Here is a 24,656-nt window from a genome sequence, read left to right on the forward strand (position 1 = left end):
TCTGGGTTGTTTATATAATATAAATTAGATAGCTGTATGGTCCTATAACTAAAAACTGAACAGAGAAACTCTTTGCTATGTGACTAGAAATAAATTAGCTAGTCTCAGGAAGAGTAATTACCCATGGTAAATGTATGGTGTGCGTGTCTTTCCATTTTTATGAATGACGATGCATGTAACAACGGCAACATTTTGTACAAAAAGGGTTTTATTCAAACTACAATACTCAAAGGATCCTCTACATAAAACAAAACAATGTCTTTGGTTTTAATATTTTGATGTTTTCCCCCCCTAGAATAATATTTACATTTTGAAATGTTAAACAGAAGCCACATGAGTTTTAGTTCTGTTGGTCAAAGCTGGAAAGGCAGAGGCGTGTAGAGTGAGAGGTTAGTAGCTATTTAAGAATCAATAATGCAAGCACTTCTTACAGAAGAGGGACAAATGGAGACATGCTGTCTATACTAACATTCTTTTGCTTTCTTTGTCAAATCATTATACTTGGATTTATAAGATTTGATATCTGCAAACAAAGATTTGCCCATGAGCAACCTGCATCTGCCTTAAGAAACAGTAAGGAAAATTAAGATTCTGTTCTCACTTACTTTCCTTCATGTCTTTTAAATCCCACCTGATTTTAGTAGAGTTTTAGCATAATGTTCAGGCTGTTTTTCAATACAATAACTGTTATTGTGTCTTGATGCTGTCAAGCTTCACAAAGGAGAAAAAAAACTGTATAATACTAATACAATGCACTACAATTGTCCTACAATTCCAATTCTTCTGAAGTTATGGTCTATATATAGTTTATAGATCAAAATGATGGCATGATGCATCTTGTGCCATGTTTGTTCCTCACACAAAGCAATCGTATAAGGCTTCAGAGCACTTGTAATATATAGTGCATGAGTCATATTAGCCACTTTTATGCTACATTTTTTGTGCTTTTTTTATTTTTGGAGCTCAACAGCCCTGGTAATCATTTACATTCATTGTGTGGAGAAGAGCAGCTTAGACATTCTACAAAACTTATTTTATATTTTACTGAAAAGTGAACATTATAATTTGGAACAACATGAGGGTGAGTAAATCCTGACAGAATTTAGATTTTTGGGTGCACCGTTCCTTTCCGATGAAATGGCAGGAAGGGATGTGCAGAACTCTTACTGCGCTCATTATTACTGTCCTGACCTATTCTTTTTTTGGCTAATTCCAAAAGGCGTTTTTGCACCCTTGAAGGGCAGTATGAGAAGGGGACACCATTTGTAGGCACATTCCAAAAGAAAGTGAACAACTGAATCCCTTCACAAAGGGCCCTTCCACAGGTCAGTTAGCGAAGGAAACATGCAAAGGTCACTTCAAGGAAGTGATTTAATCTTTCATTGTCATGTTCTGCCCTTCGAAGTGAATAGGGATGCTCACTTCCGAATGGAATTTGCCCATAGTCATGCCATAGATGTTATTTGGCCAGAGCTGACTAAATAAGAGTTACATATGCTACCATCTGATCCCAAGTTCTGGTCTTTACAATGAGGTATGTTCACACAGAGACAACCAAAGACACTGTGGCTGTTACTCGCTGCAGCTACATTTCTTCTGTCATTCTTTGTCAGCGTTTCAAGGTTAAAAACCGGTAAGTGCATACAAGGATTTGGAAGTCCTAAAATGAAGGTGGTCTTGCCTACCCTTTACATAGCTGACAAAAATGGTTCCTGATATGATTCCTTAAGCATTTAAGGAATATAGCTAATACTGTGTACTACTACGCAATATTAACAATGTTAATACAAAGCATCAGGAAAGAATTATAAGTGCCTTTGCTAAATTAAATCGCCTAATGCTCCAAAATGTACCTACTATAAGAGCCTGTGAAATCAAGTAGCAGTACAGCCACTTGAACTGTAGTTACAGTGTTGATAAAACTAAATCATAGCTGGGGTGAGATGAGGTGGCTTGGCCTATCTGTGCTCATACTTTAGCTGTGAGAGTTAGCAGTGAATTGGACAGTGCACACAGGATGAGTTAGTTTTATTCAGACTGTGCCATTAGTGTACTTGGAGAGCTTATTCTCCAAGTCACAGATTCGCTTCTCCTGAGAGAGAACTGTGGCCTTCAGATTTTGGATCTCCTCAACAAGCTTCTCCAACAACTGCGGCTAGAGTTTGAAAAGATTTGAAGAGAAAGCGGAGAAAGAAAGGATAACAGATGAGGAAATAGAAAGGAAGAGTGATGGAAGGAGAATGAATAAGAGCAAAAAAGAGAGGAAAAAAGCAAGAGGAAGTCAAGGACAAACTGAATCAGGAAATGGAAAGATATGCTTAGCTTCTAGGGATGGGAATCGGAAAGATTTGAATGATTCTGATTGAGATCACACTTTAATGCATCTTTTACGATTCATAGAAATCAAGGAAGTACCGAATTTGATTTAAAAAAAAAACTGATCCGAACTATATTATAGCATTACTATATTGTACAGATATATAGATAATCTCCATTTAAACTAAAAACGTGAATTTGTGAAAATGGTGACGTCGTGCGCATGCAAATTACGTGTTCAGTCTTTTTCTTTACAAAGTGACGTCACCACCTACTGGCCTGGCAGCAGAATACAGCGTTTTTAATCGTTTTCGTGGATCCATGTGAACGGAGACCGTTTTGACAATGTTGACGGCTTTATGTGAAAAATGCGAAGGAAATGTTTTTTTATTTTTAGTACATTGATGTGTACCCTTAAACTGATACATTAAATGTTTTTGTTGTTGCATGGACAATGTAATGAAAAAAACTGTCCATTTTTTTAATTATATAATTTAGTCATAATAATATATAAGCTTTAACAGAAAACACTGTTATGTGAACCAATGGTGTTACGCTGGTATGATTTTTTTTTGCTCGGTTCTGAATAAGATTCCCAGCCTTATTTGCTTTTAAAGAACTGTTGATAAAAACATGTGGTGAAGGAACAAAAGCCACGAAAGAGACATTTTAAGACCAAGATTAAGCAAGATATTCTACTCACTGGCAAACTGCTTCCATCTACAGCCGACATGCTTCTACGTGTTGCAGGTCTGGTGTCTAAAACGTTCTTTTTAGCCACCTTTAGCTCTCTGCTCTTTGGAGGAACATAGCCATCCCTCATGGACACTAGTATAGGGTCGGCGTCTCGTCCAACCATCCATTCTTCAGGTTCCAGAGCCGGATCTGGGCCTGCTGTGTCTGGGTACAGATCATCCTGGAACAGGTCCGACTGGAATCATAAAGAGAAAGAGTCGACGATTTCATCATCAGTAACCTACTTTTGTTTCCAATACTTCTGTTTTGTAGGGGTTCTACTCATAGTCACTTTTTTCAGAATTAAAACGACCCTTAACAATGAGCAAGTGCTTACCTTTCTGGGCACTGTCATCATGATAGGCTCACACTTTCTCTCATGGAGTTTATATAATCTATAAGATGAAAAGGAAAAGGTGCACAAATGATGCATGTGAACGTTTAGAATAATGCATTGATGAATTGTGCACAAGAACACACAAAATGAGTATTGATGAAAAAAGAGTCCATTTTAGTTTTATATTGAGCAAAATCCTTTCAAACTCAGATAAGTTAAAGACCAGAATGAGACCAAGTACTAAGCCTTACATCAAAAACGCATGAAGTACACTACCATTTAAAAGTTTGGGGTCTGTAAGAGTTTTAATGTTTTCTACAGCTGTCTATTATGTTCATCAAAGCTGCATTTATTTGTAAATATTATTACAATTTAAAATAACTGTTTTCTAGTTTGATATGTCTCTAAATTTCCAAAATTTTGATCCTTTAAATCATTCTGATATGCTGATTTGCTGCTCAAGTAATATTTCTTATTATCAATTTTGAAAATAGTTGTGGAGCTTAATGTTTTTGTGTAAACAGTAATTTTGTTCAGGATTCTTTTCTGAATAGAAAGTTCAAAAGAATAGCATTTATTTGAAATAGAATACGTTGGTAACATAAATGCCTTTACTGTCACTTTTGATCAAATTATTTATATTATTTTAAATGATATTGATTTAAAACTTTTTAATGATAATGTAAGCATAAGGTATTTGAATATACCATATATTAAAGGGACAGTTCACACAAAAACTAAAATTCTGTCATTAATTACTCACTTCATGTAAGACTCATAAGACTTTCGTTTATCTTCAGAACACAAATGAAGTTTTTTTTAATGAAATCTGAGAGATTTCTGTCCCTCCATTGACTGCTACGCAACTACAACTTTGACTATTCAAAAAGTTTATAAAGTGATCGTAATACTAATCCATATGAATTGAGCGGTTTTGTCCAAATTTCTGAAGAGATTCGATCGCTTTATATGATGAACAGAATTAATTTAGGCTTATATTTACATTTAAACATTGATCAGTGAACATAAACAGAAGCTCAATTGAACCTGCCTGGCGTGCGAGAATGAACCTCATTGGCTCTCGCACGTCAAGTGAACATTCTTGAGCTTCTGTTTGCCAGATCTGATGTGTGAGTTGATGAATTTGAATAAAAGCCTAAATTCAAACTGTTCATCATATAAAGCGATCGAGTCTCTTCTGAAAGTTTGGACTTAACCACTCAATTCATATGGATTAGTTTTACGATCTCTTTATGAACTTTTTTTAAGCATCAAAGTGGTAGTTGCGTAGACTGTCAATGGATGGACAGAAAGCTTTCAGATTTAATCAAAAAGATCTTCATGATGAACGAAAGTCTTACATGTTTAGAACGACATTAACGCGAGTAATTAATGACAGAATTTTCTCTTTTTTGGGGGGTGAACTATCCCTTTAACTCAACTAACACATATAAATGGATCAATAATCCAAATCAACAAGTATAATCATGCAAACTGACCTGGCAATCTCACACTTGGTGACATCCACTCCTCTCTTGGGCATGAAGCCCATTCCTCTCTGTGGCTCCTTGCTACTGAATGTGCTGATGTAATGAACATAGGGAGGCTCCTCTGTGATCTCAAAATACCGAATACTGCTGTCACCCTGAGGAGACACAGAGACAACGCTACAGTGCCAGCTGGAGTACCATAACAAATGAAGATGAAACATGGAGTCATACCTTGCCACTGAGATACACAATGTTAGTGTCTGGATCATAAAAAGGCAATAAAACTCCATTACTTGTGTCCAACTCCAGTAATGCTATGGGCTCTTCAAAATTAGTCTAAAATGACAAAAATTCCAAAAACACCATCAGTTATTTGAAAGAAAACCAGGGTGGTGAAATCAAACATATAGCGGTAAATTGATAATCACATATACAGGTAAAAACAAGCTTCCATGTTTACAGTATGTGATGAGCCCTATTTATGTGTTTATATGTGAATAAAGGTCTAAATTATATCTGTTCGTCATATACATCAATCGTATCAAGTCACAAGGTTTGGATTAAACTGCTCAGTTCATAAGGATTCATTTTGCAACTCCTTTATAACCGTTTTTGCATTTTCCAAGTTTTGATTACCAGTGAAAATATCTTAATTTGTGTTCTGAAGATTAACCAAAGTATTATGGGACAACATGAGGGTGAGTAAATGATGATGATAACTGTCACTTTAATTTTGCTCCATTACCGGATCCCACAGGCCAAGCTCCCTCTGGCTCATCCTGGTGAAACCTGTGGTGAAAATGTTGCCCTCTTTGGTAAAAATAGCTCTCATTGGCCGGATCCCCTCATGTGGGGCCAGTCTTTCCTACAGGAGAAAAAAAGTTCACTTCAACCACCACATCTCTGTTAATCTTGACATTTCTGGTTTTTATTACACATCTTAAAGAAATAGTTTACCTAAAAAGCCATCTTGCAGTGCGCACAGAAAGCGCTTGGGGATTGGTCTCTTTCGCAGTTTAATGCGTTTTTAATTACTCTTTTTAAAATAAAGGATGTCCCGCAGTAGACTGCATTTTAGGACAGTCACGTTACATGATTTGCCTGATTTGGACGTTAAGTTTAGGCTTTTAAGGAGGGGTGAAAACATACCGCTTTTAAGGAAAGGAACAGCATGCAGCACAATGATCATTTTATCTTGATTATCACATTTTCATAATGGTTGGAAGCCAAAATCGAAACCGCAAATAAAATTGTATTCATCGCATAGCCCTACTGCTGTTGAATTGTTTTTCAAATGCACCACCTTGCATTAAAGACATGATATAATTTGGCCAGTCAGCACAGCCATCTAGTAGGCAGTCATTGCTGTATTTTAACATTATTACAAGGAAATTAAAGATCACAATCTCTAAGATTCTTCAAGATCGATAACAATATAAAATCGTCAGATTGCCCACCCCATATATCAATTGAGTGGTTTAGTCCAAATTTTCTGAAGAGACTTTATATGACTGCTTTACATGATGAAAATATTTAATTTAGGCTTTTATTCACATATAAACATTGATCAGCGAACATAAACTTAAAATCACACAAGCTTAACCGTACCTGCTTGACACACGAGAACAACCCTATAGCTGAAGCTCAAACGTGCTGCGTAACACGAGAATGAACCTCATTGGTTCTTGCATAAGCTCAAACGTGCTGCGTAACAAGATTGGACCTCATTGGTTCTTGCAGAAGCTCAAACTTGCTGCGTAACATGAGAATTATTGGCTCCCCGTTATCCACAACTGATGTGTGAGTTGATTCAATCAGTTCATCATATAAAACGATATCTCTTCAGAACATTTTAGACTAAACCACTTGATTCATATCAACGGAGGTACAGAAAGCTCTCAAATTTCATCAAATTGTGTTACAAAGATGAACGAAAGTCTTACAGGTATGGAACGACATGAGGGTGAGTAAATGATGACAGAATTTTCATTTTTGGGTGAACTAAACCTTTAATGTGTCTGGTCCAAGAGTACCAACAGGTCTGTGGTTTTCCTACATACATACATGTCATAATACTTACGGCCACCACCTCGCTTTTCCGGGGATCGCACACTCTGAGCCGACGGTCCTTGCAGGTTGTGCAGAACAGGCTACCGTTATAGTTCCAGCTGACGTTGTAGATGAGATCAGGATGGTCATCCATTGTGATCAAGGGTTCTCCAGTGCCCACATTCCATACGATGATCAGATTATCACTGCCTGAGACACAAGCACGCTGAATTGAAGCCATCTTGCATGGCGGGAAAACTACTAAGTAAACTTATTTTTTATACAATAGTCTATCTGTTAAAAGTGCGATGTTAAGGCAGTAATGCAGACTGATCTTTACCTGCAGTGAGGAGTATGTTGCGGGCAGTTGGGTGCCATTTGATGATGCCCACACGTTTAGAGTGACCCTCCAACACAACAATGGGCTCACTGATGGGGCGAGAGGGAGTGTGGTCAGGGATCTGCCATACCTGAGTAAACACAAATGTATTAGAGTAATAGTTCTCAACCAGGGGTACTCAGCAAACTTTCAAGAATTTAATATTTTTTTATATAATTAATTGCAATATTTTTAGATCATCCTGCAACCTGCATGACTTATTATACATTATTTCTGTCATGACAACTTTCATGTGTTAGCATGGTCGTGGATATGACCAGTGTTGGGTAAGTTACTCAAAAAAAGTAATCAATACAAATTACTAATTACTACTTTAAAATTGTAATTTGATTACATTACTGATTACTGCATGTAAAAAGTGATCAGATTACTAATTACTTTACTTTCAAGTTACTTTGAAAACCTATTAAAAGTACAAGAATACACTACAAAGTGAAACTCAGTTCTTTCCGTAATTTAATATTGCAGAATACAGACATCCCAAGTCTCCTGGAAGTTGCGGGAGTCTCCCGCATATTGATAGCGGCTCCCTGATGCCCGCAAATTAGTTCAAATCTCCCGGAAATCTAGAGCGAGTGAGAAAGAGCGCGCATGTGAGACAGAAAAGAGGGCTGTTTCTCAATATGTTCTTGTGGACTTGTGAAACGTCATCAGTCGCTGCCCAAGTACTGTTCCAATTCAAAGTTCACATCTAGCCAAGTCCAGTTCAAGACCCCTGATGTGTTCCTGATCCGCCCCTTTTACCCAGGATGCATCGAGAGGTGACTTTAACTTTGTAGCCTATTAGAGAGCTGACTTCTGCTTGACTGAACTGTTTGCTTTATTTCTAAGTGTACAGCTTCTTATACCTTTTAGGCTACTTATACTTTCACACTGGATATTATTGAGCATTAAAACTGACATTTAACAAAAAGAGACAGGGTTGTGTAATTTTGTTTTATATATTTTAAAATATATAGAATATTTTTTATATTTATTTTACTATACATTCTCTTCACTGTATGTACATGTATAATAAAATAAAATGACAAGCCTGTCTCTGTTAAATGTCAGTTTTAATGATCAATAATGTTTCATATTTTTAAAATGAAAATAAAAAGAAGCAGGGTTGTATTTTATATATCGTGATGTTATAAATATATGCAGTGAAGATAATCAACGTACGCGTTGCCTGAACCACATTTGTGTGGCCATTAATATGTTTACGATTTTTTTAAATGAAAAGAGGCAGAGTTGTGTTTTATAACATATTTTGTTTTATTGTTGACGAAAAGAGGCAGAGTTGTACTTTATACAATATTTCGTTTTATTGTTGCCTGAAATATAGCTACATAAAGAGATAACCGGAGTAGCCAAAGCGTGCTGAGTGACGCGATCAAGAACGCCGCTGTTCTGTTTGCAGAATAACCGGACTCGCGCCCTCTCGTCCTCGGGAGTTCGTTCTCCTGAGTCGAACTTGGCAAGTCTGAACTACCAAGGACGCAAGTCCGAAGTTTGCGTAGGCTACTTCTATTGAGAAACGGCCAGACTGTGCTCCAAACCGTGTAGCGCTGCGTGTGTGTGTGTGCCTCATGAAGCGCGTTCTCCTGTAATACATTAAAGCGCATGCTGACGCAACCGGCCAAACGTGATTAGAAATGCATTTTACTAAATATTTTTTTCTTAACAATACATTTGTAACGCAAGTAACTTAATTTTATTGACATCAGTAACTGTAATCAAATTACATACATTTAAAATGTAATGAGTTACATTACTGCGTTACCACGAAAAGTAATTATACAGTAACGCGTTACTTTGTAACGCGTTATACCCAACTCTGGATATGACAATGTTGATATGTTTGGTCTTAGCGGAATAGATCTGCTACGCTGCTGCTGTACGGGACTTGCTACTGCCAGTGCATACACGACACGCTGCTGTGAGCAAGCAAGACATGCTGCTGCAGTACAATATAGTGTACATGAATTACCTGTAGCAGATCTATACAGGTGGAGCTGGGGAAGGTGGAGGGTTTCTAAAAGCACGCTGCACTTCTATAGCGAACACGTATTTAATGGTTGAACAGCGAGCTCATTGGCCACTGATACAGCAGAAACCAATCAGCTGTTCCCTATAGAGAATGATGGGATTGCTAGCAGATTGAGTAAAGGACCCATCAGCCTGCGCCATCTAGAGTTAAATGACAGAACTTTTTATTAAAATGTATATGAATATAATTATTAATATAATAATTAAAATGCAAAAAAAGCTAAAAACATACATTAATGTGCCCCTGCTTCAACGGTTTAATATGTATAATGTAAATTCTTTTTGTTTAAATTTTGCTGAAGTAACATAATAGAACAGTTAAAAAGCATAATCAGCCTCATGATTCAACTTTTGGGTATACTTATAGATATATATTGGTTTGCAATATTTAGTGGGAACATTCCTTTGGGTGTTCAGTGAGCACAGCAGCAATGCCAGCACAGATGACAGCTGCAGTTAACCTCCTCTAACAACAGTGCATACAGTGCATGCCATTCACATTTGTAATGTAGTGTAATGAAATAGCTCTAATAGCATTAATGTTTTATAATACATCTTTACATTGTTTTGCTCAACTTTGGGGAAATGCTTCTGATACCAGTTTTCAATACATTATATAATACTTTTTAGTATTTATACTCACATTTCAAAATGTCTGAATGTCAGTAGATATATCAAACCAAGTGACATCTGCAAGCAAATACGTACTTCTAGAGTTCGCCTCAGGTTCACACAGGTATAACTCATCCCTTTAACTATGAACATGTCCTTCTAAAGTTTGAGCGCAATGTCCAAATCCTGTTTGTCTTGATTTTGAACAGTGACATACACTGAAGCCCAGTTGTTTCCAAGCAGCACAGCAGTAATGACTTCATGAACTTTTTTACTTAAGATTGATAATATCAGGGCGAAAATTATAACTATGCAACTACTACATTGTCTACTACATTGCATCAGTGTGGTCTCACTGACGAAAAATTCGATTAATTCACTGCTATAGGAGAGGGTGAATTTTATAAACTCGTTAAATCATCTAAATCGACAACATGTATGTTAGACCCTATACCAACTAAACTATTGAAAGAGATGCTTCCAGAGGTCATAGATCATCTTCTTAATATCATTAATTCATCTTTGCCACTAGGATACCTACCAAAAACTTTTAAGCTGGCTCTGATTAAACCGCTTGTTAAAAAAACGCAACTTGATCCTAAAGAATTAGTCAATTACAGGCTGATCTCGAATCTACCTTTTCTGTCAAAGTTACTAGAAAAGGCAGTATCTTCACAACTATGTTCCTTTTTAGAAAGAAATGGTATCTGTGAGAATTTTCAATCAAGATTTAGACTGTATCATAGTACTGAGACAGCTCTCATTAGAATTACAAATGATTTGCTCTTATCATTCGATCGTGGTTGTATCTCTATTAGTGCTGCTACTCGATCTTAGTGCTGCATTTGACACTATTGACCACAACATTCTTTTAAATAGACTCGAAAATGATGTTGCCATTATTGGAATTGCACTAGCATGGTTTAAATCATACTTATCTGACTGTTATCAGTTTGTAGCAGTAAATGAAGAGATGTCTTAGAGATCGGTCAAAAGTTCAGTATGGTGTACCACAAGGCTCAGTACTAGGACCGTTGCTGTTCACTCTGTACCTGCTATCCTTAGGAGATATCATTAGGAAGTATGGCATTAGTTTTCACTGTTATGCTGATGATAATCAGCTCTTTATTTCTTCATGCCCTGACGAAACTTACCAATCCACAAAATTAACTGAATGCATAGCTGATATAAAAAACTGGATGACTAGTAATTTCCTACTACTTAATTCTGAAAAAACAGAGATTCTAATTATTGGACAAAAAACGTCCTCACATAATAACCTAGAATACTGTCTAACACTTGATGGCTGCTCTGTCAAGTCTTCGTCGTCGGTTAGGAACCTGGGTGTGCTCTTTGATAGCAATCTTTCATTTGAAAGTCACGTGTCTAGTATCTGTAAAACTGCATTTTTTCATCTTAAAATATATCTAAAATACATAATATGCTCTCAATGAAAAATGCAGAACAATTGGTTCATAAGTTCATGACATCAAGGCTAGATTAGTGTAATGCTCTACTGGGTGGTTGCCCTGCACGTTTAATACATAAACAAAAGTTGGTCCAAAATGCAGCCACTAGAGTTCTTACCAGAACCAGGAAGTATGACCATGTTAGCCCGGTTCTGTCAACACTGCATTGGCTCCCTTTTAAACATCGTATACATTTTAAAATATTGCTGATTACTTATAAAGCACTAAATGGTTTAGCTCCCCTGTACTTGAGCGAGCTCTTAACAATCTCAAAATTCTGGCCAGTTGATGATACCTAAAATATCAAAATCGACTGCTAGATCCTTTTCCTATTTAGCACCAAAACTTTGGAACAATCTTCCTAACATGGTCCGGGAAGCAGACACAGTCTGTCAGTTCAAATCTAGACTAAAAACACATCTCTTTGGCATAGCATACACATAACACATTATAGACTTCTATAATTCAATGTTAGGCCGCATAGTTTAGATCAGCCGGAACTGGAACATTTCCATAAATCCTGATGTAGTTGTACATAATAAGAAGCATGGCGTCTACGCTAATATTAGTCTCTCTGTTTATCCCAAGGGTACCGCAGTCCGCCGGATCCAGGCCATATCCAGATCTGATTAAGGATCATCACATGGACACGACGACAACGCATCCCTGAAGTGCCAGCCTCATCAGCCCTGTGAAGGCCTCATGGACACCTCAACAAACTCGATTCCATACCGGCGTGATGACTCCGACCCCCAACCAGATGGAACTGGATAGATATTGTGAAAGTTCTGATCCCATCTGACTTCTGACCTATAATGCTGCCTAAATCATAATCATACACTGTTCGTTCATTGGCCATAAAGCTGCTTTGAAACAATCTGTATTGTAAAAAGCACTATATAAATAAAGGTGACTTCGACTTGACTTGACTGAAAAAAAAATCACTCAAGCAAGTAACCGAATTAAACTTAAAAATTTTAAAGTAAAAAGACTGAAATAGTTGAAAACATACTCCAATTATCTTTTATTTACAGCTGATTTAATTACATCTATTTCTAGTCATTCAGGTCTCAGCCTATTGGCCCTGACTGAGACCTGGATCAAACCAGAGGACACTTTGCTTTCTCACACACCCCTCGTCTGACCGGAAAGGGCGGAGGTATTGGTCTTCTCATCTCAAACAAATGAAAATTGTATTCTTTACCACCTTTAATCACATTCAATTACCATCACTAGACCTATTAAAATCCATTTTGTAGTTTTCTATCATCCATCAGGTCAATTTGGCAGTTTCTTGGAGGAGCTTAATGTGCTACTCTCATCCTTTCCTGAGGATGGTACTCCTCTCGTCATTCATAAACATCCACCTAGAAAAGCCTCAGACTGCTGATTTCCACACTCTGCTCACCTCATTCGACCTCAAACGAGTATCTACTGCGGCTACTCACAAATCAGGTAACCAATTAGATCTTATTTACACGCACTACTGCTCCACTGACCATATATTGGTTACTCCGCTGCACACCTCGGATCACTTCCTCACTCTCAACCTCAACCTGCCTCAGAACACAACACACACTCCTCCACAGGTCACCTTTTGGCAAAACCAACGCTCACTCTCACCCTCTCGCCTATCCTCTTTGGTCTCATCCACACTCTCCACCTGATCAGCTCTCAACACTAGATACTAACAGTGCAACTGATACTCTTTTCTCCACTTTAACATCCTGCTTGGACAACTTCTGCCCCCTTTCCTCCAGGCCAGCCCACGCCACCCCTTCTGCCCCCTGGTTATCTGATGTTCTTCACAAACATTGTTCTAAACTCAGGGGTGCAGAGAGGAAGTGGCCCAAACCGAAAGATCCTATTGACCTTGGTCTTTATCAATCCCTCGTCTCTTCCTTCTCTGCTAATATCTCTACTGCTAAAATGACTTAATATCACAACAAAATTAACAATTCTTCTGACTTTCACATGCTTTTCAAAACCTTCTCCTCTCTTCTCAACCTTCCTCCTCCTCCTTCAGGAACCCTAACAGCTGACGATTTTGCCACATTCTTTATGCATAAAACAACCACCATCAGTGGCCAATTTACCAAACCACAAACTGACACACACATCTTACCAGCTAACAAACACTCTACCCTCCTTCTCTCTGCTTTCAGAGGCAGAAGTCTCCAAACTCCTCCTTACCAATTGCCCTACGACCTGTCCGCTTGATCATATTCCCACTAATCTACTTCAAGACATTTCATCCTCAGTTGTACCCGCACTTACCCACATCATAAACACCTCTCTTCACACTGGTACTTTTCCCCACAGCATTTGAGCAGGCTCAGGTAACCCCACTGCTTAAGAAACCCACTCTAAATCCTCCTGTCAATTTTAAAGACGAAGGGCATCTCGGGAACTGCACTACAATGCTCAAGTCTTACCTCTCAGGTAGGTCCTTCAGAGTGTTGTGATTGTGAAAGGGTGAGGTGTGCAAGACCCAACATCTAGCTACTGGGGTGCCACAGGGCTCAGTGCATGGACCACTTCTCTTCTCCATCTACATTACATCACTAGGATCTGTGATTCAGAAACATGGATTTTCCTATCACTGCTACGCTTATGACACACAACTCTACCTCTCATTCCAGCTTGATGATCCGATGGTTGCTGCTCACATCTCAGCATGCCTAACAGACATTTCTGGCTGGATGAAGGACCACCACCCTTAACTAAACCTTGGGAAGACAGAGTTGCTTGTGGTCCCGGCCAACACAACACTACACCACAACTTCTCCATTCAGCTAGGTTCGTCATCCATAACTCCATCAAGGTCAGCCAGGAACCTTGGAGTTGTGAATGATGATCAATTGAACTTTACAGACCACATTGCTAGAACTGCCCGGTCCTGCAGATTTACCTTATACAACATTAGGAGGATCAGGCCCTTCCTATCAGATCATGCTACACAACTCCTTGTCCAAGCACTTGTTCTATCCAGACTGGACTATAGTAATGCTCTCCTAGCAGGTCTTCCAGCTTGTACTGTCAAACTTCTGCAACTGATCCAAAATGCTTCAGCTAGAGTGGTCTTTAACAAGCAGAAGAAAGCACACGTCACTCCTCTCCTCACAAAATTGCACTGGTTGCCAGTTGCCATTCGCATCAAATTCAAGTCACTGATTTTTGCCTACAGAACAACCATTAGCTCTGCTCCCTCCTACCTAAACTCTTACCTAAAATTACTTCAGACTTACGTGCCATCCAGAAACTTGCGCTCTGCAATTCAACTTGTAAAAAGCGTTAAGGGCTCGTAATTACAACTTGTAAGCTGGGGATTTTCTGAGAGCTCCTACTGTACCACATGACTATGTGTTACCACAGAAATGCATAATTCCCAGTACAAAGACGTCAACAGCTCTGAGTAGAACGTCATTATGGTAATTACGACATCGCGTGAATGCAGCATAAGTGCTCAAATACTTTATAGGGTCACTATATACAGAAGTGTTTGAGCATGAGGACATGCACATGTTCCAAAATTAAATGACTCATCCCTATAGACACCTCAGGCCCATCTTTCCTTGTCTGTCATTACTACTGGCTTATTTGAGAACAGGTTTCTGGCTAAGCACTCCCTTCTAACATGTGTTTATAAATACCAGCTCCTGTCCCATGCCTTGACCGTTAACTCCAGTCATCACCCTTCATATTAACACTATTGACAGTCAATGTGATCTTTCCCTCCAGTGTGAGCAGGTATATGGAGACATGCTTTAAAAAAAGGCAACTGAAACATGTTTATGACTACAAGGCTAGTGGAGATGTTTATGAATGTCATGATGATTACCATGGAAGTGGTGTCTTCAGAGCAGCTGGCCAGGATGTTGTCATTGTGAGGACACCAGTCAATGTCCAGAACAGGCCCTGAGTGTCCAACCACTAGAGGGTAGTTTTTGTCCACTCGACCCATCTATAGCATAGAAAAACAAGGAACAATAATGTTAAGACTTGTTCTTCAAAGAAGTCTCTTTTGCTCACCAAGGCTGCATTTATTTGATGAAAAATACAGTAAAAAAAAGTAATATTGTGAAATATTATTACATTTAAAATAACTATTTTATATTTTAATGTATTTAAAAAATAAAAAATTCCTGTGATGGCAAAGCTAAATATTCAGCATCATTACTCCAGTCTTCAGTGTCACATGATCCTTAAGAAATCATTCTGATATGCTGATATGGGGAGAAAAAAATATTATTTTGGTGCTCATGAAACATTTCTTGTTATTATCAATGTCAAAAACATTGAAAGGTTTTTTTTGGAAACCATGATATATTTTTTTCATGATTCTTTTCTTTCTTAACATAAATTTATTTACTGTCACTTTTGATCAATTTAATGCATCCTTGCTAAAGAAAAGTATTCATTTCTTTCAAATAAAATCTTACTGACCCCAAACTTTTGAACAGTAGTGTATTGTATACAGCTAAAAACTTTTAGCTGCGTCCCACATTTGGCATGCAGCCCTGTCACAGCATAATTTCCCCCCATCAATAAATGAAAGATTATTATAACTGTGACACACAGGATTCAGGAAGTAATTTAATTTGGCCCCTTTCTACAGCCCTGCTCATTTTCTAAAATTTTACAGAATTTGAAGCCTGTGTTAGTCAAGCTCAACTATTCAACCCTGTTACCAAAGTTTAATATTTAGTGGTACAAAATCACACAAATCAGGGTTTTAAACATTTAAAACATGCAAATGTATCCCAAGTTTTGTTTTACCGTTTTGCTAAATAAATAGACAATAAAACAGCTCTATTAATAACTATTTTATATTTATACTATTTTTAAAGGTTAAGCTCCACCTTTAACTGAAACACACAAAAATTCTTCATTTATTTTTCCACCCTTATTTTGGAAAGCGCCTATAGCATATTTCTAAACTGCTATTATTCTATAAGGAATTCTAGTAACTCTATAGGGATTCTGATGTACCTTTGATGTTATTTTGTTATTCGTGTTGAGCTAATGTAAGCACGTGTTGGCTCTGTGTTCGGCTGCTCCCACTCCAGTAAATCCCATCCTCATACTCCTGGTGTGTATTTATAACCCTGTGATGAGGCGTTGAAAAGAGAGTTTTTCTTTTGGCCTGCCTGAGACTGAGCACAGGGGAGATGGCTAGCTGGGTATTTATAGCGTGTCTATCCAGGCCTGCTGATATATGCTCGTGACTCGGCAGAGAGGCTACACTAAAGGGCATTAACTGATGGACCCTTAGAGAATCAAGACAAACTTAAAAAAATGGACCTACCGATGTGATACAGTGCTGTGGATCAATATATTTTGTTTGACTTTGAGTCATCTGACAAAGATTGCAAATGCATTAAGAACAACTAGAAATAATGTAAGATGTTTTAATCTCCACATGAGTAGTCCTACATGTTTTATCGTGTAACCTACTTCAAAAGTATTTTGAAGCCCAATTCATTATACTGGGCCCTATTTGGGTCCCAATTCTACCCTTCCGGCAAGTCCTGATTATCTTATCAGATAAACTGACCGACATCAGTAGCAACTTTGTGGCGATTTAAAGGTTGGTGCTCTCTTGCTTGGTCTGCAGACTGAATACACAAAGTACTGCTGTTTTCTCTGCGAATGGGATAGTCGTGCAAGAGATTCCCATTACATCATGAAATATTGGCCACTCCGATAGTCATTGAAACATGGGAGAAAATGTGTTCAGTATCCAACACTTGTTAAATCAAGGACCCTTACACATCAAGCTGGGTCTGATGAAGAACTTTGTCAAGGCCATGGAAGAAACACCAGCAGCTTTCAAGTACCTCAGTGGAAAATTTCCAAGCTTAAGTGAAGCCAAGATAAAGGAAGGTATCTTTGTTGGTCCTCAGATTCGTGAACTTCTTCGAGATTATGCATTTGACCATGAAATGATGGCATGAAAAGTATATAGTAGAAAAAATATATTTTCTCAGAAACAACAAAGCAGACAACTACAGGTTGTTGGTTGAAAACCTTCTCAAGGCATACAAAAGCCTTTTGGTTGCAAAATGTCAATAAATATACATTTTTTGATCTAGATTTTTTTCCACTGAGCTGCAGAGAAGTTAACGACGAGCACAGCAAGCAATTTCACTGTTGCCGGACAGAGACAAGAGATGCTCAAGAGACAAGTCAAGAAGCGCAAAGTAGACACCAAATAGGACTAAACTGAACAAAATATTTTTTTGCCTTTTGTTTCATAATACATTTGATTTATGTAACCCTTTTGCTGATTCTTAAATAAACAGGACAAGTGTCAGGTACTGGCCACACAGGTAGACAAGTGTTCTCTAATGTAATGACATTTAGGCAATATTAAGTGTCCAAACTTCCAATGTACCTGTGAAATCCATTTATTTGAAATATAAATATTTGGTAATATTATACATTTATGAACTGTAACTTTTGATAACTTTCATTGCTAAATAAAAATTAATTCCTTTCTTAAAAAAAAGATTTATTGAAATGTTGAACAATAATGTATTTTGTAATCCCTTTGTAATGTCCGTGGGTGAATGAAGAACATGACGGTAGGCGGAGATACAAAATAGCAAGGCTTTATTCCAAAGATCCAAAATCAACAGAACAGTGTGCTAGTACACAAACAATAACGAGCCAAGACAAGCGTGAGAGGGGAACTTAAATACACAGATAATGACAAGGACAACAGGTGACGGTGATGATGATGAGGGTGATGAGGCGTAGGTGCAGGTGATGATGACAGGAGATGCTGGGAAGTGTAGTGAAGACACAGACGAAGACGGTGGTGAATGTGACACCCTTTAGCTGCATCCCATATTTTGGCTTGCAGCCCTGACACAGCATAATTTCCCCCAATAATAAATTAAAGATTATTAAAATTATGTCACCTAGGACAGCTGTGTTCATCAAGCTCAACTAGTCAACACAGAAAAAAAAAAGATCATACAAATATTGTTTTTAATTTATGGGAAATATATCAATGTATGTATTTATTTTTATTTATTTAAATTGTTATAAATTGTTTTGTGCTACAAAATTACACGAGTCATGGTCTTAAACAATGAACTAATGTAATGACATTTAGGCATTTTGTGTGTCCAAATACTTTTTGAAACCACTGTGAAACCACCTCTGAAATCCCAATAGGACCACCATATGCTTACAAGTGTCAGTTTAATGATGAGTTTTACAGAAGGTAGAAATAAGTATGGGTGCATTCTGAAGAAACCGGCAGATTTCAGAGGTTCTGAAACATGAGAGCAGATGTTGAGAGCAGACATTGAGAGTAGACACGCGAGAGCAGCCGTTGATGCATAAACGTGCCTTGGAGATTAGTATTTTGTCGATTAATATTAACATTTTTTTTGTAGTGGTAAATTATGTTTGTTTGTTTTTTGGGGGGAAAAAAACTTTTTTTCCAAACAAAGCACTCGCGCCACTCCATAATATTGATGTTAAACCACTGGAGTCACATGGATTACTTTCACTACCTTTCTGGGGTTTAAAAATGGTAGTTGCGTAGGCTTTCAATGGAGGGACAGATAGCTCTCAGATTTAATTAAAATTATCTTCATTTGTGTTCTGAAGAGTGAGTAGATGAAGTAATTAATGACAGAATTTTCATTTTTTGGGTGAACTAACCCTTTAATAAACTGTATTAGAAATCTGATACTGATTAAAAAAATTACTTTTTTCATAGTTCCATCAGTATTTGTGATAAAATATTACAGATTATAAGATACATGGACATAAGATCTTCATATTGGCATAATGATTTCCATTGCTTTGCTGATATTGCAATGCAAGCTGCTAAAGTTCAACAGATAAGAAGAGATGGCAAGGCATGTAGGGATTACATCAACTCACAAATGCTTATCTCTAAACTCAGCTGCAGTATGTCACAGAAGTAGTTTCAGACAACATATGCAAGTTATGTACCCTGTTTCCATGGGATCCAAACCTTTGGCTCTATGAGGGTGAAATGGAAGCCCTGTGGGGGATGGGCACCCTTAACATGAGCCACGGTTGAGACTCTTGAACAAACATACCCATAAATATAGTCCCATGAAAATAAAAGAATAGATAAAGTGGTTACATTTTATTTCGATGGTTCACTTTAGACATTCTACTCACTATAAGTAACTTTGTAACATGTCAACTAACTCTCAGAGTATTAGTAGACTGTAGTAGAGTTTTAGGTTAGGGTGTGGGTTAGTAGAATAAGTTGACAGTAGATAGTCAATTGAATGTCTGTTGGGGGACCATCAAAATAAAATGTTAGCAGATATTAAGCAGACAGTTTACTAATACTCTAAAAAGAGTTATTTGGCATGTAGTTGCAAAGTTACTTTTAGGTAGTAGAATGTCTAAAATTGACCGTCAAAATGAAGTGTGACCGACAAAGGTTACATATAACATGTATAAATTCCATTATATTTAGGACAACAGATAACAGACAATGCACTACCTCTAAAGACAAAGCAGAGCCCTGAACTTTACATGTTCTGGTAGTTCTCTCCTCAAGCCACTTACCTTTGAGAGAGGAAGGACAAGAAATGCTCCGCCGCCACTGGATTCCACTATAACTGCCATAAACTTTGGGTTAACTGCACAGAAAGAGCTGTCCCATGTCACTTTGGAAACCCGAATATCATCATAACCTTGATCCGTCTTCACCGCCTGCCCAAAAACATGCCGGAACTTACTCTGGCGCACAATGCTGCGACTCATGGCTGTGAAAAACAGAGAAGGGTGTAAGAAGGTTGTATAATATAGGCTATGTGTATATGTGAGAAAAAAAGTAAAAAAAAAAAATATATGTAATGAAATAGCCTTTATAATACATTCAATATTTATTATTTTGACGACACTTCATAGTAAAGCTGCTCAGGAATCACTATCACACTGTTATTTGTTTGTGTTGACTATTGTCTGTTGTTTATTTCCTCATTTTAATATGTCATTAAAATACATGCTGGAATTTTTTTTAAATGTGAGTTTATGGAACATATTTTTGCCAAGTTACAAGTATACTGCAACTATAAGGTTAGTACAGCATAAATTAGAAATGTGTGGCTGATGAGACACTAACCTATAAACCTGTATGTTGTGATTTTTTTATATTAAAACGTATATATATATATATATATATATATATATATATATATATGATAGTAATTATCATGATATTGTAATATTTTATTTAAATAGTGCATCATGTCAATGACAGTAAAATAAACAAATTTAATAATGCTTTAATAATGTCATTAAGATACATTATTTGGTCCTCCTCAAACACTGGCCTGTTTAAAGTTTTAAATACACAGCTTCGTATTAAGATTACAGTAATACAGCATTACTCATATTAACATTGAACACATTGGTAAAGTTATTAATAACAATAATAATAATTTAAGAATAATTATGAGGAAATATTAAGGAGATAGGAATAACTATGATAAACATATTACTGTACACTGTAGTTATCTTTTCTTTTAAAATCCCAATTTTTTCCCTAGTTGTCATAGGAGAGAGTACTATTTGTGGAAGTTTCAACAGATCATTGACATAAACAAACACACATTCCACATCATCAACCCAAAGGTACCCTAAATACCCCCTACTGAACAATAGTTAACAAGTCATGTCTGGGCATGGATGGGACATTGGAGTGTTTTAACACCGACTGAATGATAACCCCATCAGTTTAACCAATGAGAAATTAGTCACTGGGATGAAATAACTATTATGTTTGACTCACCAGCAGTGACAGCAGAAGTTAGCTTACAGGATTCACAGGAAAGAAAACAAAAACAATTCTGAGGTAAGAAAGTAAAATTGATTAATAATATGATTGTTACAGACCATTCTGTCTGTTTTGGGTGGGTTTTGCTCTTGTTTTAGTTCAGTTTCCTGTGTTTGAGTTTGGTTACCATGGTTTTTCATTGATGAAGAACACCTGTTCTCTATTTCATTGATTAGTTTGACGTGTTATTTAAACCCTGAGTTTGTTCAGTTCATTGTCTCAGTGCTGGTCCTCCCAATACGCAAAGTTGCTTAGATCTCCTAACAACCAGGGGGCCCCTTTACTCTCAGAAATGATTTAATGACGATTGCTGTGCGATTAATCCTGTAATGTGACTGTCGTAATATACAGTCTCCTGTTGGACGTGTATGACACACAAAAAAAAAAAAAAACGAAAAAGACACTGTCCGAAACGGAGAGAGCATGGACAAGAATATGCTACATTGGGCTTTGGGCGTGTGTTTAAACAGACAAATACACACAAAAATAGGTCAAAATGTCCGCCTTGGTGAGTTTTCACTTAAACGCAGTCAGTAAGTCTATATCTTGAGTGAACATAAACAGTTCGGAAAGTGAATGAGAGAATCATTCACTGCTCTTCACTGATTAACTTTAGTTAATTTAATAATTTTTTTCTTTTGTATTTGTCATATTATTTGTCATTTTAAAAATTAGCCTGCTGACTGTTTCAACTCACTTTCAGTGAAACTGCTCTGAAAGAACAGATTAAGAGATTGAGGGTCATTTTGGGGTTTTTATGAACGCACTGAAAAGGTAATGCTTAGGGCCCCCAGAAGTCTAGGACCAGCACTGCATTGTATGTTCTGTTTTACGTGTTTTTGTATCCAGTATTCTGAGAAGTGTTATTTTGAGTTCTTACGATTAAATCCAGCCTTTTATTTATTCTGATTGCAATCAGTGCTGACAATGATGTACAATCATGTTAATCAACCAGCAAATTATGAAAAGCCTTTGATAAAAGATTTACATGTTAGCTTTTACAGAACAGAACTGGTATAATCTGATTCCACAAAGTAGATGACCAGACAGGTATTGCTGTGTTTTTAGAACTTTTAGTATATCATTTTAATATATATTTGATATTTGTTTCCAATTTTGGCTGTTTTTAATTAAAACATTTGCCATAGGTTAACAATTTTGAATTAAATTCTAGGTGGGATGACAATAGTTATGTTGAATAAGCATATCTGAATGATTACCACAAGTCATGTTCATAATTTAAAACATCCATGTTTTCAACTGGCTTTAGGTGTAAGTTGTAACAGCAGCATGCAAAGTTTGAGACACATAATTAAACGTGATTGACACTGATACTACACCACATAAAATTGTTAAACCCCCTTCAGAATGCAGTATCTTTAAACCACACAACAGTGTGTCCCATGTGAGAAGGCCCTCTCACTGTCTTCAGACACGGTCATTTTCCAAATATAGTCATGCCAAACTAACCATGTGTCTCCCACTCTGTCCCCTCCAGACAAGATCCTTCCAAATTTACAAAGGGACAGAATGAAAATATGCCAATGTCAGTGTATAGGCTACCGCCTCAGCTATTCCGCGCACACCTGGCCTTTAAATATATTCCTACATTAGCTCAATGATCAAGCAGAACGTGCTGCACTGATATGTTATGATGATGTCACAGCCTGTACGTAACTATAACAGAATAGAACTTTACAAAACTAGACAACGCGCGTGTCGTCACAATGCAGCATTCCATCGCGAGGAACTGCATAACTGTCAATCAAATGAATCACTTACCTCGGTCTTTGGGGAATATTCGCTGATGCTGTCTTTAAATTTGCTCTCCCCCTTTCACGAGGCGGTTAACGGCTCCTCTGGACGTTGTGCTTTTAGAAGCGTCTCGTTTATTCCAGCTCACAAACTTGCTACAGACCCGCAGAACTAGAAGGAGTTCGTCCTCACTAGTTGTTTCTGAACATCGAGAGAGAGAGAGAGAGAGAGAGAGAGAGAGAGAGAGAGATGGATTGGGGGGACTGGATAAGTGCACAGACGGGATGTTTAGGCTATGTATGGCAAGCCAGTTTGACAACACATATACACGCATTTTGTTTTTACTTATTGTTATAGCCTATATATTAGGCTACATATGAAATAAGGAAAACCAAAATGTGTTTAAATGTGTGTTGACAAATGTTGACATGTCCACATACAAACAGCTGCCCTTTTGCAGCAGATAGTCAAAAACAACTGCAGTTATTATTGGCCTATGTAAATAGGATTTTACAATAATACAATTATACAATAATAAATCCTAAGTTTCGGAATAAGTCACTTTTCGTGGCATCAGTTGATCGCACACTCAAGCTCAGAGGATCTCCCATTCTTCATTCTTGGCTCATTTTGAGACTTGAGTCAGGCTTAATAAGAACATGTGTAGTCATGTGCAAAATATGCCTTTATCCATACAATGTATAGTCTATCATGCTTTTGTTTTTTTGTGGGCTAATTAATGCCACAATAATTTATGTTTATTTTATAGGCTACTTAAATTTTTTGTTTTTGTTTTGCATTGAATACCATTTAAAGTAGCCTATTTTTTGTGGAAACCGCAATGCCATCCTCCCATAGAAAGCCACATTAAGTGTTTTCTTTATAATAACGTTTTCTATGGGAGGAAAACGCTTAACGTGTAGCTAATTAAATGCGTTGCGTTCATATTCTGGTCTCGTCTGCTTTTCTGTACATAGTATGGTTTATTAATAAGATGTGTAGCCTACAGAATTTGATCTTTTAATATAACTGTCTTAGTAGCCTATTAAGTTACATTAAGCGTTTTCTTTATAATAAGGGGTTTCGCAATGTGTTCATATTCTGGGCTCATCTGCTATTCAGTATGCTTTATTAATAAGGTGTGTACAGAATTTGATCTTTTAACATTCTGTCTTAGAAGCTACATTAAGCCACGTACAAGCGTTTTTCACGTTAAGCGATATGATGTCCTGTATTGGCGGCTGCAACTATTTGCTTCTGCTTTTCGAATGTGGAAGTATGATAAAGGCATGATAGGCTATATAAATGTTATGTGGATAAAGTCATTGTGGCGAGCAGAACGAGGTAGAGGGCCGTGAGAGAACGGCGCAAGCTGGTGGCGTGATTGATGATGAGCGACACCTGCGCGACACACCGGTCTCGTATCTCTCATGGAGGAGCAGAAGCATAAAAGGAGGGGCGAAAACCATAGATATCATATAGAGACTAGATGCCCTATTGGCCGCTGTGGCGCAAGAAATGCGGCCGCCATCTTAAACCGGTCATACTCCTATTTGCGTTGCATAGCAGCAGTAGATGCCAAAGCACTGTGCAGCATATTCCTGCTCAAATCGGCGGA

At 37.4% G+C, this 24,656-nt stretch overlaps 1 protein-coding gene across 1 annotated transcript; it reads right to left on the reverse strand.

The window, feature by feature from the left end:
* Window positions 1-190: 190 nt before the first annotated feature.
* coro6 (coronin 6) lies at window positions 191-23,685 on the reverse strand. The gene is made up of 12 exons (XM_077195493.1): window positions 23,601-23,685; window positions 23,066-23,239; window positions 20,011-20,210; window positions 15,281-15,403; window positions 7,268-7,397; window positions 6,959-7,137; window positions 5,624-5,743; window positions 5,110-5,214; window positions 4,888-5,033; window positions 3,389-3,446; window positions 3,020-3,247; window positions 191-2,155 (listed from the first exon to the last, which is right to left on the reverse strand). Exons 3-12 carry the CDS (start codon window positions 20,206-20,208, stop codon window positions 2,033-2,035), a joined length of 1,410 nt encoding a protein of 469 aa, XP_077051608.1. The 5' UTR covers window positions 20,209-20,210; window positions 23,066-23,239; window positions 23,601-23,685; the 3' UTR covers window positions 191-2,032.
* Window positions 23,686-24,656: the final 971 nt, after the last annotated feature.

The sequence above is a fragment of the Siphateles boraxobius genome, unplaced genomic scaffold (genome assembly GCF_051911475.1).
Source record: "Siphateles boraxobius isolate OS27281-9 unplaced genomic scaffold, OSU_SipBor_1 11, whole genome shotgun sequence".
In the NCBI taxonomy this organism is placed as follows: Eukaryota; Metazoa; Chordata; class Actinopteri; order Cypriniformes; family Leuciscidae; genus Siphateles; species Siphateles boraxobius.

Excerpts from the sequence above, each read along its gene's own strand:
- coro6 (XM_077195493.1), bottom strand. The coding sequence starts at position 20,208 with ATGAGTCGCAGCATTGTGCGCCAGAGTAAGTTCCGGCATGTTTTTGGG. Across the intron at positions 5,034-5,109 it reads TTGTGTATCTCAGTGGCAAG|GGTGACAGCAGTATTCGGTA; the intron begins GTATGACTCCAT and ends GTGTCTCCTCAG. Across the intron at positions 3,447-4,887 it reads ACCAAGTGTGAGATTGCCAG|ATTATATAAACTCCATGAGA; the intron begins GTCAGTTTGCAT and ends TTCATCTTATAG.